This window comes from Grammomys surdaster, unplaced genomic scaffold (genome assembly GCF_004785775.1).
Source record: "Grammomys surdaster isolate TR1022 unplaced genomic scaffold, NIH_TR_1.0 243, whole genome shotgun sequence".
NCBI classification, from domain to species: Eukaryota; Metazoa; Chordata; class Mammalia; order Rodentia; family Muridae; genus Grammomys; species Grammomys surdaster.
The window spans coordinates 1307581-1321749 of record NW_021604688.1 but is presented as its reverse complement, the minus strand read 5'-3'; the positions used below and the strand labels follow the sequence as shown (position 1 = coordinate 1321749).

Below are 14169 nucleotides of genomic sequence, written 5' to 3'. Positions count from 1 at the left end.
TCTTCTTCTTCTTCTTCTTCTTCTTCTTCTTCTTCTTCTTCTTCTTCACTTTATCAGAATGTAGAATAAACTCATGCACAAAATATTAGACTTTTACAGACAAAACAGTGACATGGAAAGATCATTAGGTAGTCTAAAAGCTACACACACTCATACACACACACACACACACACACACTAATTTCTATATTATTTTCAGAGCTTTATCTCATTCAAGATGTGGGTAGTCAAACCTCATGCAAAGGCCTTTCCAGTCCTAACATCATTCCTTGTGTGCTACAAGGATACTGAAGTATTACGGTCATGGGAAAGGCATGCTGAAATTATAGGTTTGAAAGATTACTTGGACAATAGTTGGTAGGAGCAATGGGAAGACTTAGAAATTACAGGCTAAAGGTTGCTGGGTCTTAGCACCAATCAAAGCAGAGGTGAGGGAGAGCTAAGAAGATGCAGAGGCAGTGGGAACCACAGGGAAAGATCAAAGGAGCGATTCTGGACTGACAGGATCCACAAGGTTGGATCAGATGGGAGGGGAGATAAAGAGCAGGTGGGATCTCTGGAGTTAGCAATGCTGAAACGTGGCTAGGACTGGAGGCAGGAGAATGTTGGAGGTGCTGGAGGGATGCCAGATAAAGACATGTAGCTACTGAGCAAAAACCTAGCTTGGGTTTGAAATGCTGAGCTGCATCCACTCGAGTAGAACTGTTGAAATCATGGGAGAATTGGATACTTTCGGGAAAGAAACAGCCTGTAGCCAAGGAAGGCACGGAAATTTAACTGAGAGTAACTGGAAGTGGGGGTATGGAGAGCTTAGGGTGGAGTGGAAGCAGTGGTTGTGAAGGGGCAGAAAGAAGGAAGAGAGATACATATGGAGAAAGAGAGAGGGAGAAAAAGAAGAAAGAAAGAAAGAAAGAAAGAAAGAAAGAAAGAAGGAAGAAAGGAAAGAAAGAAAGAAAGAAAGAAAGAAAAAAGAAAAAAGAAAGAAAGAAAGGAGCAAGAGAGGTTGAGGGAAGAAAGCCATACATATCGGAGGAAATAAAATGACTCACAAATGTCAAAGACTGGGCGTTGAAAGACCAGATGAAAGGTCAGATGATGTTAGAAAACTGAACTGTGTGAAATTAGAGGAAATCCTGGAGTTCCAGTGTCCTTCCAGAGAACATTTTCAGCTAGACAGGACAAAGATGGGTCTTACTAAAACAGAACAAGGAGAAATTGGAAGTCATAAAATTTCTTTCCCAAAAATTTTGATAAAAGAAAAGATCAAGACAGAATTGTAGGGGCTGGAGAGATGGCTCAGCGGTTAAGAGCACTGACTGCTCTTCCAGGGGTCCTGAGTTCAAATCCCAGCAAGCACATGGTGGCTCACAACCATCTGTAATGAGATTGGATGCCCTCTTCTGGTGTGTCTGAAGACAGTGACAGTGTAATCATAAATAAATAAATAAATCTTAAAAAAAAAAGACAGAATTGTAGCATTAGGTGTGGGAATCAGGGAAAATTTTGTGGAAGAGGGAGATATTATGTTTGAGAGTTGAGAAGGGATTTTGAGTAGAAAGAAGCTTACTTTTAAAAGAGGTTTAACATAGAGAGTGGGAGGGGATAGGCTGGAAAAAGCAAAAAGACAAAGGCAGGATGGATTATGATTAATTGATTGGAAAAGCAAGGTCACAGAACACTTGTTCTAAATGACCTAATTAGTAATTTTCTGACAATGATGGAGTAGCTTGTGCTCAGAAATAATTGTGGAATTTCTGCAATGTAGAAAGCAACTGTGCTTTCCCCAAGAGACATGGGTTATCAACTGTTCAGCAAGACTCTGCCCTCTTACCCACAGAAAGCCTTATCTGTCTATGCCTCTGTCTCATGTCACCAACACTGAAAACTAAATTCTCTTGGAATCCAAAAGTTGTATAACATTAGTAAATAGTTCATCTCAATGAGATCTTCCCTTCACATCTGCTTTCATGGCCAATCGAAGTTCATTTATTTTAAAGCCACAGGATGCAAATTCATGGCACTTGTAATGATTAACCATGGAAAGTGAATTTTAACCAGTTTTTTTTTAAACTTGTCATTTGGATATAATAAAATTTGACTTGAGGGTAATTTTTATGAGGAAAATGTCCTATATTAATAATAGTGAGGAAGTGGCAATTTGTTGAATAAAACGTCTTTGTTAACGATTAGGTACTTCACAAGCATAAGCTAGAAAGAATGGGTAAAATGGAATGTTTCTTTATAAAAAAAACACCCCCCCAAAACCCAGCAAAACCATTTACCCCTCTTTTATATTTCGTTTAGATTTGTCTGATAAAGGCTGTGATGTTGGGGTTGGTCGTACTTCAGTGTGTTAGTTTCTCCTATTTATTCATGGTTTGTTCATTTCTTTGACAAACATGTACTACAAGGGGCTGAGACAACATGGCGGCTTTAACCTTCTCAACCAGAGGTCATGACCCTTCTGGGGGTCGAACAACACTTTCACAGGGGTCACATATCAGATACCCTGCATAAAAGATTTTGATTTGTAATAGTAGAAAATTATAGATATGACATAACATGAAATGATTTTATAGTTGTGGATCATCACAATATAAAGGAGCTGTATTAAAGAGTTACAGCCTTGGGAAGCTTGAGACTCTGAGCATTCTGCTAAGCTTTGGTTGAAATTTCAGGTGATGCGACACTATATCACAAAATGTTGGGATAAGGCAACATGATTATTTCCACACTGACTTCCATGATAGCATATATTTTTTGGAGTGTGTGGGAAAAGAAACTTGAGCTATGCCGAATTTCCCTTTTGGTGTTACTGTTCTGGGCAATGAGACATCGTGGAGCAGTCTTGTATTGGCTGAGAACTGTGAGTGATACAAAGGTTCATTAGACATGGGGCTTGCCTTCAAAGAGCTTAGAGTTACAGAGTTTCAAAAGCAGCAATCAGCTGTTAATTTGTAGGAATATGATTCTAATCAGACAAGTATAAAAGACTGTATGCATGCTCACAGAGCAATTAAGAGCATGGATCACACCAGCCATTGGCATGAGAAAGTTGGACCTATCTAAGACCATTACAAGAGTTTGCATGCCAAGCGTAGCTAGTACAAGTAGCATGACCCGGCACCCTGGAGGGTGTTTTACCTCAGCTGAAGGAGCAGAAGAAATTTACCCAGAATTCCTAGCAGAACAAGCCTCCTGCCTGTGCATTAGGCAATATCTGTTAAGGTGCCCAGGATTTTCAGCAACAGAGTCCTAGTTGAATGCAGAATCAGAAAGCAAGCGATGTGCATAGGGACCAGGGTGTCAGGTGCATCTTGATTCATCCCTACCACATTCATGCTTTAGCTTTTCTTGCCACTGAAATACTTTCCTTCACACTGGGACAGCCCCAGTTACAAGGTGATGGATTTGTTCTCTCCATTCATGTAAAGTGGAAGGAAGACACTACTCTTAAATTGTCAGTAAATTAAGAAAGCTTTTGCAAACACCACATTTGTGGAGACGATCCTGTGTAAGTATAGTTTGTTTTAGTAACCAGAGGAGACTAGAAACACCAATTCCATTCTATCTAACATGAGGGACTGAAATGATACCCTCTGCAAAGTGTGTGCAGACCAGCATCAGGTTCCCTGCTGGATCGGCCTGTTTGGTCTATAGCAGCTGTTTAGTACTTTTCTTTCTTTTGGTGTCAGTTAACATAAATAAGGGAACTTTCAATATCTGGTTCAAACAACTTAATAAACTATGTCATAAATGAGTACCATTTTAACTCCTGCTTGTATTCTTAAAAAGTTCAATCAAGTTCACATTGTGGAGTTAGTTTATTGGGCATTTAGAAATTTTGTTTTTAATTGAATGAAATAGTAGTCTCATAAAAATCTCATAAAAAAGTGTAGACTAGAGCCTACTCTAGTGGTGCATGTCTATGACCAAGGCCTCGAGGAGGCTGAGACAGGAGGGCATGTTTAAGACCAGCATGGGCTACCTAATGAGTACAGGCTAGGCTGAGCTTCAGAGGAAGATCCTGAATCAAAACTTTGAAATCAAACAAAAACCAAAACTATGACTAGCATTATTTTTGTTAACAGATAAAAGAAGGAGTCCCCCGCCCCACCTCATATTCTTTTAGCTTAACCTGCTGAAGTTGCCTCTATAGAAAAAATGTCTTCAGATTTGTACTCATGTTTAGCAGATTAATCAGACCTGGCAACTTTGCAGGTGAATTTTTCAGCAATCACTAGAATTCTCAAGTCCTACAGTCTTTTTTTCTCATAGAGGTTGAGGTATCCCCTTTGTAATTGGCGCAACCATCAGCAAAGATGTTCTTTATGTGTTGTGTAGGTAGCATTGTTCTCTGGCAGGAAAAAATTACAATATTCCTTCTGTGCATTGAGATAGATAGAAAGATAGATAGATAGATGATAGATAGATAGATAGATAGATAGATAGATAGATAGATGGATAGATAGATGGATAGATAGATAGATGATAGATGATAGATAGATAGATGATAGATGATAGATGATAGATGATAGATGATAGATAGATAGATGATAGATAGATAGAAGATAAATGATAGACATATAAGAGATGAGAGATAGATGATAGATAAGAAAAGGAAGAATGAGGATGAAGAAGAGGAAGAAGGGGATGAGGAAGAGGAGGAAGATGAAGAGGAGGAAGAGTCAGTTCATGCCTTCAGCTTGTAGTGCTGTAACAGATATGAGCTGCCATCTATCCAGGTGGATGTCTGACTGTAGACAGCTCATGCAGCAACCTTGGTCCCTTTCAGAGCTGTTTCTCTGCTGTAGTTTCTCTGACCTAACTTACTTGTTTAGGGAAGGCTTAAAGCACGCACTTTCATGTATGCCGAGCAGGTCATGTAATATACCACCAACACATAGTGGTCCAGCTCTCTAAACAGCCTTATATAAAAATATTATCAGCTGTCACATCTAAAATATATTGGCAGTTTTTCAAATATATTCCTAACATGGATTTTTATTTATTGACTTTTAACAGCGAAGAGTAGAGACTTCAAATTGTTTTTCCCTCTTATACTTTGATAAAGACAAATACACTCGGTGAGGCTAGGGATGGAAGACTGGGATTGCAAAATTATCTACTAAAATTAGCAGTGAAAAATAGGATCCTCAAGGCCTTCAAAGGTAAAACATTTTACCAAAGAAGATTGAATTAACCTGGAAATATACTATATTAAGTTGTTACAGTGAAAGTTTCTGAAGAGGGCCTGGGGAGAAGGCTCGTGGTGAAGCACATGTATGGCTCTCACAGAGGACTGAACTCAGTTCTCAGCACCCACACTCCTTGATTCGTCAGCACCTGTAACTCCTGCTCCAGGACACCCACACACCTGTGGCATACACTCACTCAGACCCACCCACCCCCACATGCATACATACACACACACATACACTCACTCAGACACCCCTCCACACACACATATACAGTCACACAGACCCATACACACATATACATATACAGTCATACAGACACAGACACAGACATACACACAGACAGACAGACAAACACACACACACACACACACACACACACACACACACGTAAAAACAGAAATAAAAGTAAGCCATATGAGAATCATGTCTTATATCCCATGGTAAATATGGTCACAGACTCTTCCTCTTCTCCAAACCAAATCTCAATTCTCTCTCTCTGTCTCTCTGTCTCTGTCTTTCTCTCTCTGTCTCTGTCTCTGTCTCTCTCTCTCTCTCTCTCTCTGTCTCTCTCTCTCTGTCTCTCTCTCAGTCTCTCTCTCTCTCTCCTCTAAGCTTAGAGAATAAACTATACATTTCCAGAAACCTCTTCCCCTAGGCAGACAGTTCCATGAGAACCTTGATTAGATGATATATGTTATTGACAAATCATTAATCAAGAAATAGCTATTTGGAGAAAAAACGCAGTTAATTAGAAATAATTGTATAAACCAAGAAACAAAGAGTTATTCATAAATCCAATGAAAGTTAGCACATAGGCACTAAAACAGCATCAACGAGTGGAAATGCTGCAAGAAGCCTTTAAGGAGTCAAATTTATATGAAATTAAAAATTAAAGCATTTGATTATTTAGCAATACACAGGCATTCCTGTGGTTAAATGACACGCTGTATAATAATCATTGATTTTTTCCATAGCCCAGGTTGTGACATCAACTGAGCCTAAAGAAAGCATATGGAATAGCAGTCACACATGAAGGGTGGCTTAGAACCGAAGCTACTGAGAGTCGCTTGTAACTAAATGTTACTATCACCACCCCTTGTCCTTTTGTCATGCACGTCTAAGAATTGAACCCAAGGCCGGGTGCATGCTAGGCAAGTATCCCATCATTCAGCTACATTGCCAGCCCCACAGCCCCTCGTAACAAACGAACGGAATTCAAACTAGGTAGCATATAGTAAATCAAAATTCTAGCTTGTTGTGTTATGAATCCAGCATTCCAGTTCAAAAAGCAAGCAAGTAAAAACAACGAGCCACATTCTGCCAAAAGCTGCGGAGGGATTTAACTGGCCCTTGCCCTTTGAGATGACATTTATCCTACTTGGGAGAGAGACTATGACTTTAAAACTTTTTACTGAACATGAGGTTAATATTGGTGTGGCACATTTTTGAACTGTAAGAGAAAGTGGGTGACTTGTGGGGGGCAGCAATACATCATTGCAACTTCTGTGCCACATCCTTACTGGAGGACAAGGACAGCAACAATTAACTTACCCCTTAGTTAAGCTCATCCCTCCACCTGCTACATCATTTATATAAAACTCTTGTACTCGCAGTTTTTGAAATTAGCAATGGAATTTTCATTCAAACCCTAAACAGCACAGGGGTTAGTAAGATGGATTCTGACAACATCTGGGAGGGAAGAGATTGCTCGGACTGTGAGATTGGTCACAGACAGCTGTAATCCTCATGCCTATAATTCCTTTCCTGGCTTTAAAACACACTGTCAGTCTGTCAATCAAAACACTCAGAGAAGGGGAAATGTTTCAGTTGATAACCCAGACACACCTGGAACACCCAGTTGAAAAGCTCCATCCCTGCCAATGAGAAGTTGAACAAGCAAACACAGTAACTTTAAGCCTATGTTAAATTCAATATTTTCTCAGAGTGACCGACCATTGACTGGGATTTCAGATATGGTTTAGTGACTGGACATTGGGACATTAATATGATCTAGAGTCTTCAATTAAAGAGAGAAACACCACTTAAAATCATAGTTCATAAAAACCACCTTGTCATTAACATAAACTTTTAATGGTTTAGCATAGAAGTGCCTGGAAATAACATTCTCTGAAAAATCCTCGCTTGCCTGTGCTGAGCTAGGGGTAAAGGATGCTTCCAGCAGAATCCACTTACCAGGAACGTGAGCAGCAGGGCAGCTCTCCTGAGGGAGTGCCAGTCCATCGCTGCAGCTGGCTTCTGCTACATCCACGACCAAGGGAGTCTGTTTGCTCTTCTCTGCTCTTGTTCTTTCTCCCACTCTGCTGGTGTCTGATTAAAATAATTTCCCAGTAGATGTTCTTACATGCAGGCTTTGAGGTGTTTCTGCCTTCCACTCGGAGAAGGAGGGAAGGTACGTATAACCAGTCTGGATCCCCACCCTAAAAACTTGGGCTGGTCTCAGTGAAATGCTTGACAAGATCATCATTGCTCCCAGGTAAAAGCTAAGGGACACACCCTTCTGCCAGCTGAAAAAGCTGCTCTCTATGGGGGTGGGACTTGCCTCTCCTCTACTGAAGGCTTTTGGTGACAGACAGTCAAAATGGCCAAAGCATGGGGGCTCCTGCTTGTGCTGAAAGGCTTCTCAGCTGTTCAGAAGTTCTCAGGTCCTCATCAGATTAATAGAAGTATATTTGGAGTGTCGGTGTCATTCATAGACTCGCATAGCTTATGTTCAGAGCCAAACCCTCAGGTCACAGTAGAAAATTATAAGCTTTCCATTTTAGTAGATCTTAGGAAAGATGCAGCTAGTTCCAAAGTTGTTAAGATTAAAAATTACTAATGATGAGTGAGGATTTTTAAAAAGCATTTTTGAACAAACAAGACATAACCCTTACGATTATTTGCGTCTTGTAATTCCTGTTCTCCTTTACCTGACCTGTCTAAGTCCAGGAAGGTCCTCATTTTCTCTCTATAGGTATTCTCTTCTCACTCTTTAATTCTCCCCTCTGTAAAGGCCTGTCCTTTTAAAATGCATAAACGAACTTGAAAATTTTGCCAAGGTAGATTGGGAGGAGACAACCACAGCCTCCAGCTAAAATCCTGTTGAAGCCCAGTGCTGAAATACTAATGAGAATACAGAAAATGAACTTCAGGTGAGGTGGTTAAAAGTCAGTGTCGATTCCCAAGCACAGGGCCAAGACTGCACACGGAGCCAATTAGGACACAGGGAAAGGCTGCCCACACATGCAGCGCTGCAAGAGCTTGAGATGAGCAAGAGCGTTGACCCATACACAGCAAGAGGCAAAGGCTCTCGGGAAATCTTCCCTTAAATACCCTCTCAGGGGCCCGATTGGAGCTGGACGTCCTCAGGGTTTGTTATGGCATTCTGAAACAAGGCCTGTGTGATAACATGGAGATTATTGTCAGACAATGCTAACCTTGTCCCAGAAAAGGAAGATCTCTCTGGGGACCAGTCTCTACAGTGTTGTCATTTTGCTACTGGTGTGTGGCAACACTTACCTGACAGTGGTTTGAAATGTCACATGACTCATTGGCGAACACAGAGGGGTGGAAAAGGGCCTCCTGTGCTTGCCCTGAGTAAAAATGGTTGGTAGGGATTGGTTGGTGTGACTAAACAAAGTAACGAGTGGAGCAGGCTGAATTCTTCATTAGTAAACGAGGATGTGAGGGTCCACCTACGACTCAGTTTGAACAATGCATTAGTAAATCATGTGATCAGGAATGACAGCACTCTCTAGGCATCAAAGACAGGAGGACCAACTTTTGTAGGCTAGCATGACAAGGGAATATTCTACTCATCTGGAATTCTGGGCTTGCTGCCAGGGTGCGCATGGCCCTTCTTCACTCATTGAATTATCTTTCCCTGAGCCCATCCCTGGCTCCACCCTAACTCAAGGCCCTGATCCAGCAATCCCAACCAACCAGATGGTGTGGGGGACAAGCAACTTATCTAGCATCTTTCTGGGGAGGAGTTAGGGCTGAGCCCTAATCTCGTGGAGCAGTGACAGTCTCTACTGGAGGATCAGCCACATCAAGCAAAGTGGAGAGGATGCTTACAAGTTTCCATTGCTCTTCCTTTGCCTCTTTCCTTGTCTTTTCATCTTTCAGTGCTGTCTGAGTTTCTGCAACACAACTGAAGAATGCCTTTACTTATGTAGAATGTGGCGCATGTATCTATTTGTATGCACTTGCTACTTTTGTTCCAGTTTTCAACTGGCACTTGATTTTGTTAAGGTGAAGTTTCTTTACACAGCCCAAGCTGGCCTTGGACTTACCACCTTCTTGCCAGTGCCTACCTAGAGTTGGGGTTGCAGCTGTGTGTCATTGTGCCTGCCTACCCTTTGTTTTCTTTCTTAAAAAGGAATTCCATCAGTCATGGGCCCAGACCCTGTTCTTGACTCTGTACCATTCTCAGGTCCTGATGCTAAGGGGTGAAGCTCTCTTGAGATAAACCGTGTAAGGTCTTCTCACTCTCCTTACACGTTCTCAAGTCTTTCAAGCGGTCTTTACTCTGCAGCCTCTTCCTTAGCTTGGTATAACTGCTACTCAGTTTGCATCTGTCCATCTCCACATACCCCAGGTCTCCCCTCAGTCTTGGTTACTATGTATATCGATTCTCATTTCATAGAAATTTTTATGAAATTTGCCAGGGGAGGGTAATTTTGAGTTGGAGTTTCCCGAGTGAGCTGACCCAATTGGTCAATGGAACTTCCCCTTTTCTTGGTAATACATGGTAAACCCTGGAATGTCACCTCAAAGGGACAGCATTTCTGCCTTTGCTCAGTACTCGAGATAGTGTAACACTTGCTTGGAACACAAAGAAATCTTTAAGGATAATAGGTTATGCTGAGCTAGAATTCTGTTGGCCTAATCTATGGAATTTACCGCCTATCTGACCTCTTTTTCGGAGTGCCCAGAGCTGACACTCGCATTTCAGAAAGCCCTTTGAGAATATGCTATTTTGATGTATGTGAACCTCTAGCTTTAATATGTGTCAAAATTATCTTCCCCAGCCCTACACGTTATATTATATAGGACAGATGAGGCGGTTTCAACTACAGCACTGCATAAACCCCATCAGTGGTGCAGGTCTGTAATCCTGAGCTAGGAGGTAGAAAAGGAGAATAGACATTCTGTGTCATTTTCAGCTACAGAATGAACTTGAGGCCAATTCATAAAATTTGTTTTACATCTGTAATAATTTTCCAGTGACATATGTTTTATATTTCTCAAAATGAGGTGATGCCTTAATGAGTAGTGTCATACATTAAAATGTCCAAGAGATTGGTGTCTGCATTAGATGAAAAAAGATTTTGTTCATATATTAAAAGCAAAGTGAAATTTTATGTTTAATAAATTACTGGTTCAAAAAAGGAACTTTGAAAGTATGAAATGGGGATGTTTAGGAAAGTTTAAACAGGATTATTAGAAAATTATTATGTTTCCTAGGGTAGGTCGCATTATTTATTTATATATGCACACACACATATGTATGTATGTATATATATATTTACATATACTTAATTATGAAATGAATTCTTGTGATGATGTTATTTTCTTCTGGTTGCTCATCAATTAAAATAAATGAAATAGATACAGTAAAATGTTAGCAACCATTAATGCTCAATGATAGCATAAGAGATTTTTATTGTTTTTTGTTTGTTTTGGTTTATTTAAACATTTTATAACAAAATAAAAATAATAGACTAGAGTAGGAGTTTAAAATGATAAACATAGATCAAATCTGGCTATCAGCCTGTTTTTGTTTATAAGTAGAATGCCACCAGCCTCACAGGCTCTTACACAGGGTTTATGGGTAATTTCATTCAGCCCAGGCAGCACTGAGGTTTCATAGAGTGCAGGTGGACAGAAAAGCTTAAGAGATAACAGCTTGTCTAATCTTTATAGTCAGTAGTGACTGAGGTTTTCACGGCATAATTCAATAACAGCTTTGAGAACAGTCCAGCAACAGGCAAATAATTTCCATCAGTATTTTCAGAAATTATTGCCTTTGCTGTGTTTTTAAAATTCAGTTCCACCAACATTTCTTAGGATTATTATGAACTGCTGGGTGGGATATATCTATATATCTATATATCTATATATCTATATATATGTATATCTATATCTATATCTATATATCTATATATCTATATATATCTATATCTATATCTATCTATATCTATATCTATATATATATATAGTTCCCATTTGTTTACTACTCATTTGAATGTGAACTGGTGCAGCCCCTGTGGAAATCAGTGTAGGGCTTTCTCAAAAATCCAGAAATAGTGTCCATGTGACCCACCCACATGTGTATATTTCTAAGGGTCTCTGAGTCCTACTACAGAGATACTTGCTCATTCATGCTTATTGCTGCTATATTCAAAATAACCAGGAAATGGAAACAGTCTAGGTGTACATCAGCTGATGAATGAATAACAAAAATTTGGTATGTATACACAATATTACTCAGCTGCAAAGAAAAATTTATAATAAATGGAATTACAAATAGCTATTTGGAGTGAAGTAGCCCAGATCTGGAAAGACTAAAACCTCATGTTCTCTCTCAAACATGGATCCTAGCTTTGAATCTTTAGATATGTGTGTTTAAATTGGAGTACATAGAGAAATCAGGAAATTGGTGAGGCCCATGGGATTGAATTTCATGGGAGTGGGGACAGAACACAGATTGTATGAAGGAGAAAAGGGAATAAGAGAACAGGAAGGGCTAATGGGGTGGGGGATGGGAGGGCAGGTTAGAGCAAGGAATAACTAAACTTAAAAATTTGGGGAAAAAAGCCACATGTAAATACGCTATTTTGGAAAATTTCTAAAACATATACATATAGTGTGGAGACAATATCTCCCACAGACACCCTGGGCTATCAACAAAAAGCCTATGTCTTGAGACTCTCATAGACAACCCAAACGTTGCAGGCTATTGTCATTGCTCCAGAGCTTGATCGTAAGACTGTCTTGCTGAGACACCACATACTTGAAAAAGAGAAATCAAGCTAGTATCAGTGCTGAAGCTTCGTTCCCTCATACCTAGGTTTCATAGTGCTGGATGTTCTATGCATATCAGCAGGAGAGAAAATTCATCAAGAGTCCTACCAAACAGTGTAAAGACTGAGAGCTACGATAACTGGCAAAATATGCTCTGGTTCAATACTGGCACAAAGGTTACGATAGTGACTGTGATGGTTTGAATGAGAATGGCTCCCATAGGTTTATGTTTAACTTGGTTCCCATTTAGTGTAGCTCTTTGGGAAAGATTAGCAGGTGTGGCTTCGTTGAAGTAGGTATATCCTTGTTGGAGGAATGGTGTCACTGGGGTACATTTGAGGTTTCAAAGGCATATGCCAGGGACCTCCATGTCTCTGTCTCTCTGTCTCTGTCTCTCTCTGTCTCTGTTCCCCCTCCCCTGCTTGCCTGCCTGCCTTCCTATGGACCAGGATGTAAACTCTCAGCTACACTCCTCCTTGCACGCTGCCATCCGTGCTTCTTGCCTTGGTGATGATAATGGGTTAATCCTCTGAAACAGTAAACAGGTCCCCAGTTAAATGTTTTCTTTTATTAGAGTTGCTCTGGTTATGATGTCTCTTCACAGCAGAAGAACATTAACAAAGACAGTAACAAACCACTTTATTACTGGATTTAAAATCTGTTATATAAGATGGAATTAATGTTGGTACTATTAACTATAGATTTGTGGTGGTCAAGGTCCATAGATCATAAAAGCTAATGCCATTATTATGCTATTGGCTACAGTAATAAACTGCACCCCAAGTCCTAACCTTTACCCATAGATTAGTGCATCTCTCAGCCCTCACCACTGTAGCTTCCTTTTGCCATAGATGGTGATTAGTATAGAGACTCTGGTCCTGTGTTGAGAATAAGAGACTGTGGAATGTGCTTCTCTAAGTGGGACACCCATATCACACCTCTCTTCACAAGTTGTTGGGATCACAGCAGGGAGGTCCTTGTGTGAACCAGGAATGCTAAGCACACAGGGTTGTCTTTCCAATGGGAACGATGAAAAACTCGTTTTTCCACCCAGAAAGCTGAGGATTGGAGGTTACTAACAACCTGGTGACCTGCATTATTTGTTGACCCAACCATATCAAGCTCCTACAACCAGGAGTAAAGGTGGCTAGTAATATAAGTGACCTTTACAGACCGGAGCTCCCCAAGTGTCCACAAACAGGACTGGAGATATCTAATGGTCTAAATGATCCTCATAAGCAGAAGCTCCTGAAAGTTTCTACAGCCCTGAATGGAGATGCCTAATAATCTAAATGACCCCTAGAACCAGAGGCTTCCCCAAGCTTCTACAGCCAGGAGAAGAAGTGGTTAATAGTCCAAATGATGTCTAGGTTATCTGTAGGTCCAAAACCAGGCCAGACCCTCAGTCCTTAAACTAATGCATGGAGCCTATTTCTAGAACATATCTTCTTGGAAAAAATGACATGTATCCCGAATTGAGTTTAGGTGTAATTACAGCTACTTGTGAGCTGGATATTGCATTAGACCAGGAAACATTTTTCCTCCCAAATCATTCTGGGAATAAATCATGTTGGGAATAAACCTGATATCAGGCTCATTAGAAGTCTTGATCCAGGTTGATGGAGTCAATCTGACCCAAGTTTCTATTGTCATTTGTTTGTGATTTGCTGCTCTGCCTGACACATGCAGAGATCTCCTCACCAAGTCAGAGAAATTGTATTGAATAAAGGAATGGAAACATTATAATATCCAGAGGTAGTAGATGTTTTCAGTGGAGCAATAGCTGCCAGATATTACAGGGCTATTGCATGCATCAGCTCCCAGAGTCTATAACCACAAGCATAAGGCCTGTATATGATCAAGACAGTCAGAAATCCCCGAATGGGTAGGGGAGCGACTCTAGGTGAGAAGCTATTAGCCACTGGAGGCTCCTAGGGGA

At 40.4% G+C, this 14169-nt stretch overlaps 1 protein-coding gene across 1 annotated transcript in view; it reads right to left on the bottom strand.

Annotated features, from left to right (window-relative positions):
- Positions 1 to 14169, bottom strand: part of Dsg1 (desmoglein 1) — a 63099-nt gene that overhangs the window by 25903 nt on the left and 23027 nt on the right. The window contains exon 2 of the mRNA XM_028774803.1: positions 7395 to 7529. Within this exon, the coding sequence (XP_028630636.1) occupies positions 7395 to 7442 (48 nt within the window). The 5' untranslated portion in view covers positions 7443 to 7529. The remainder of the gene's footprint in view (positions 1 to 7394; positions 7530 to 14169) is intronic.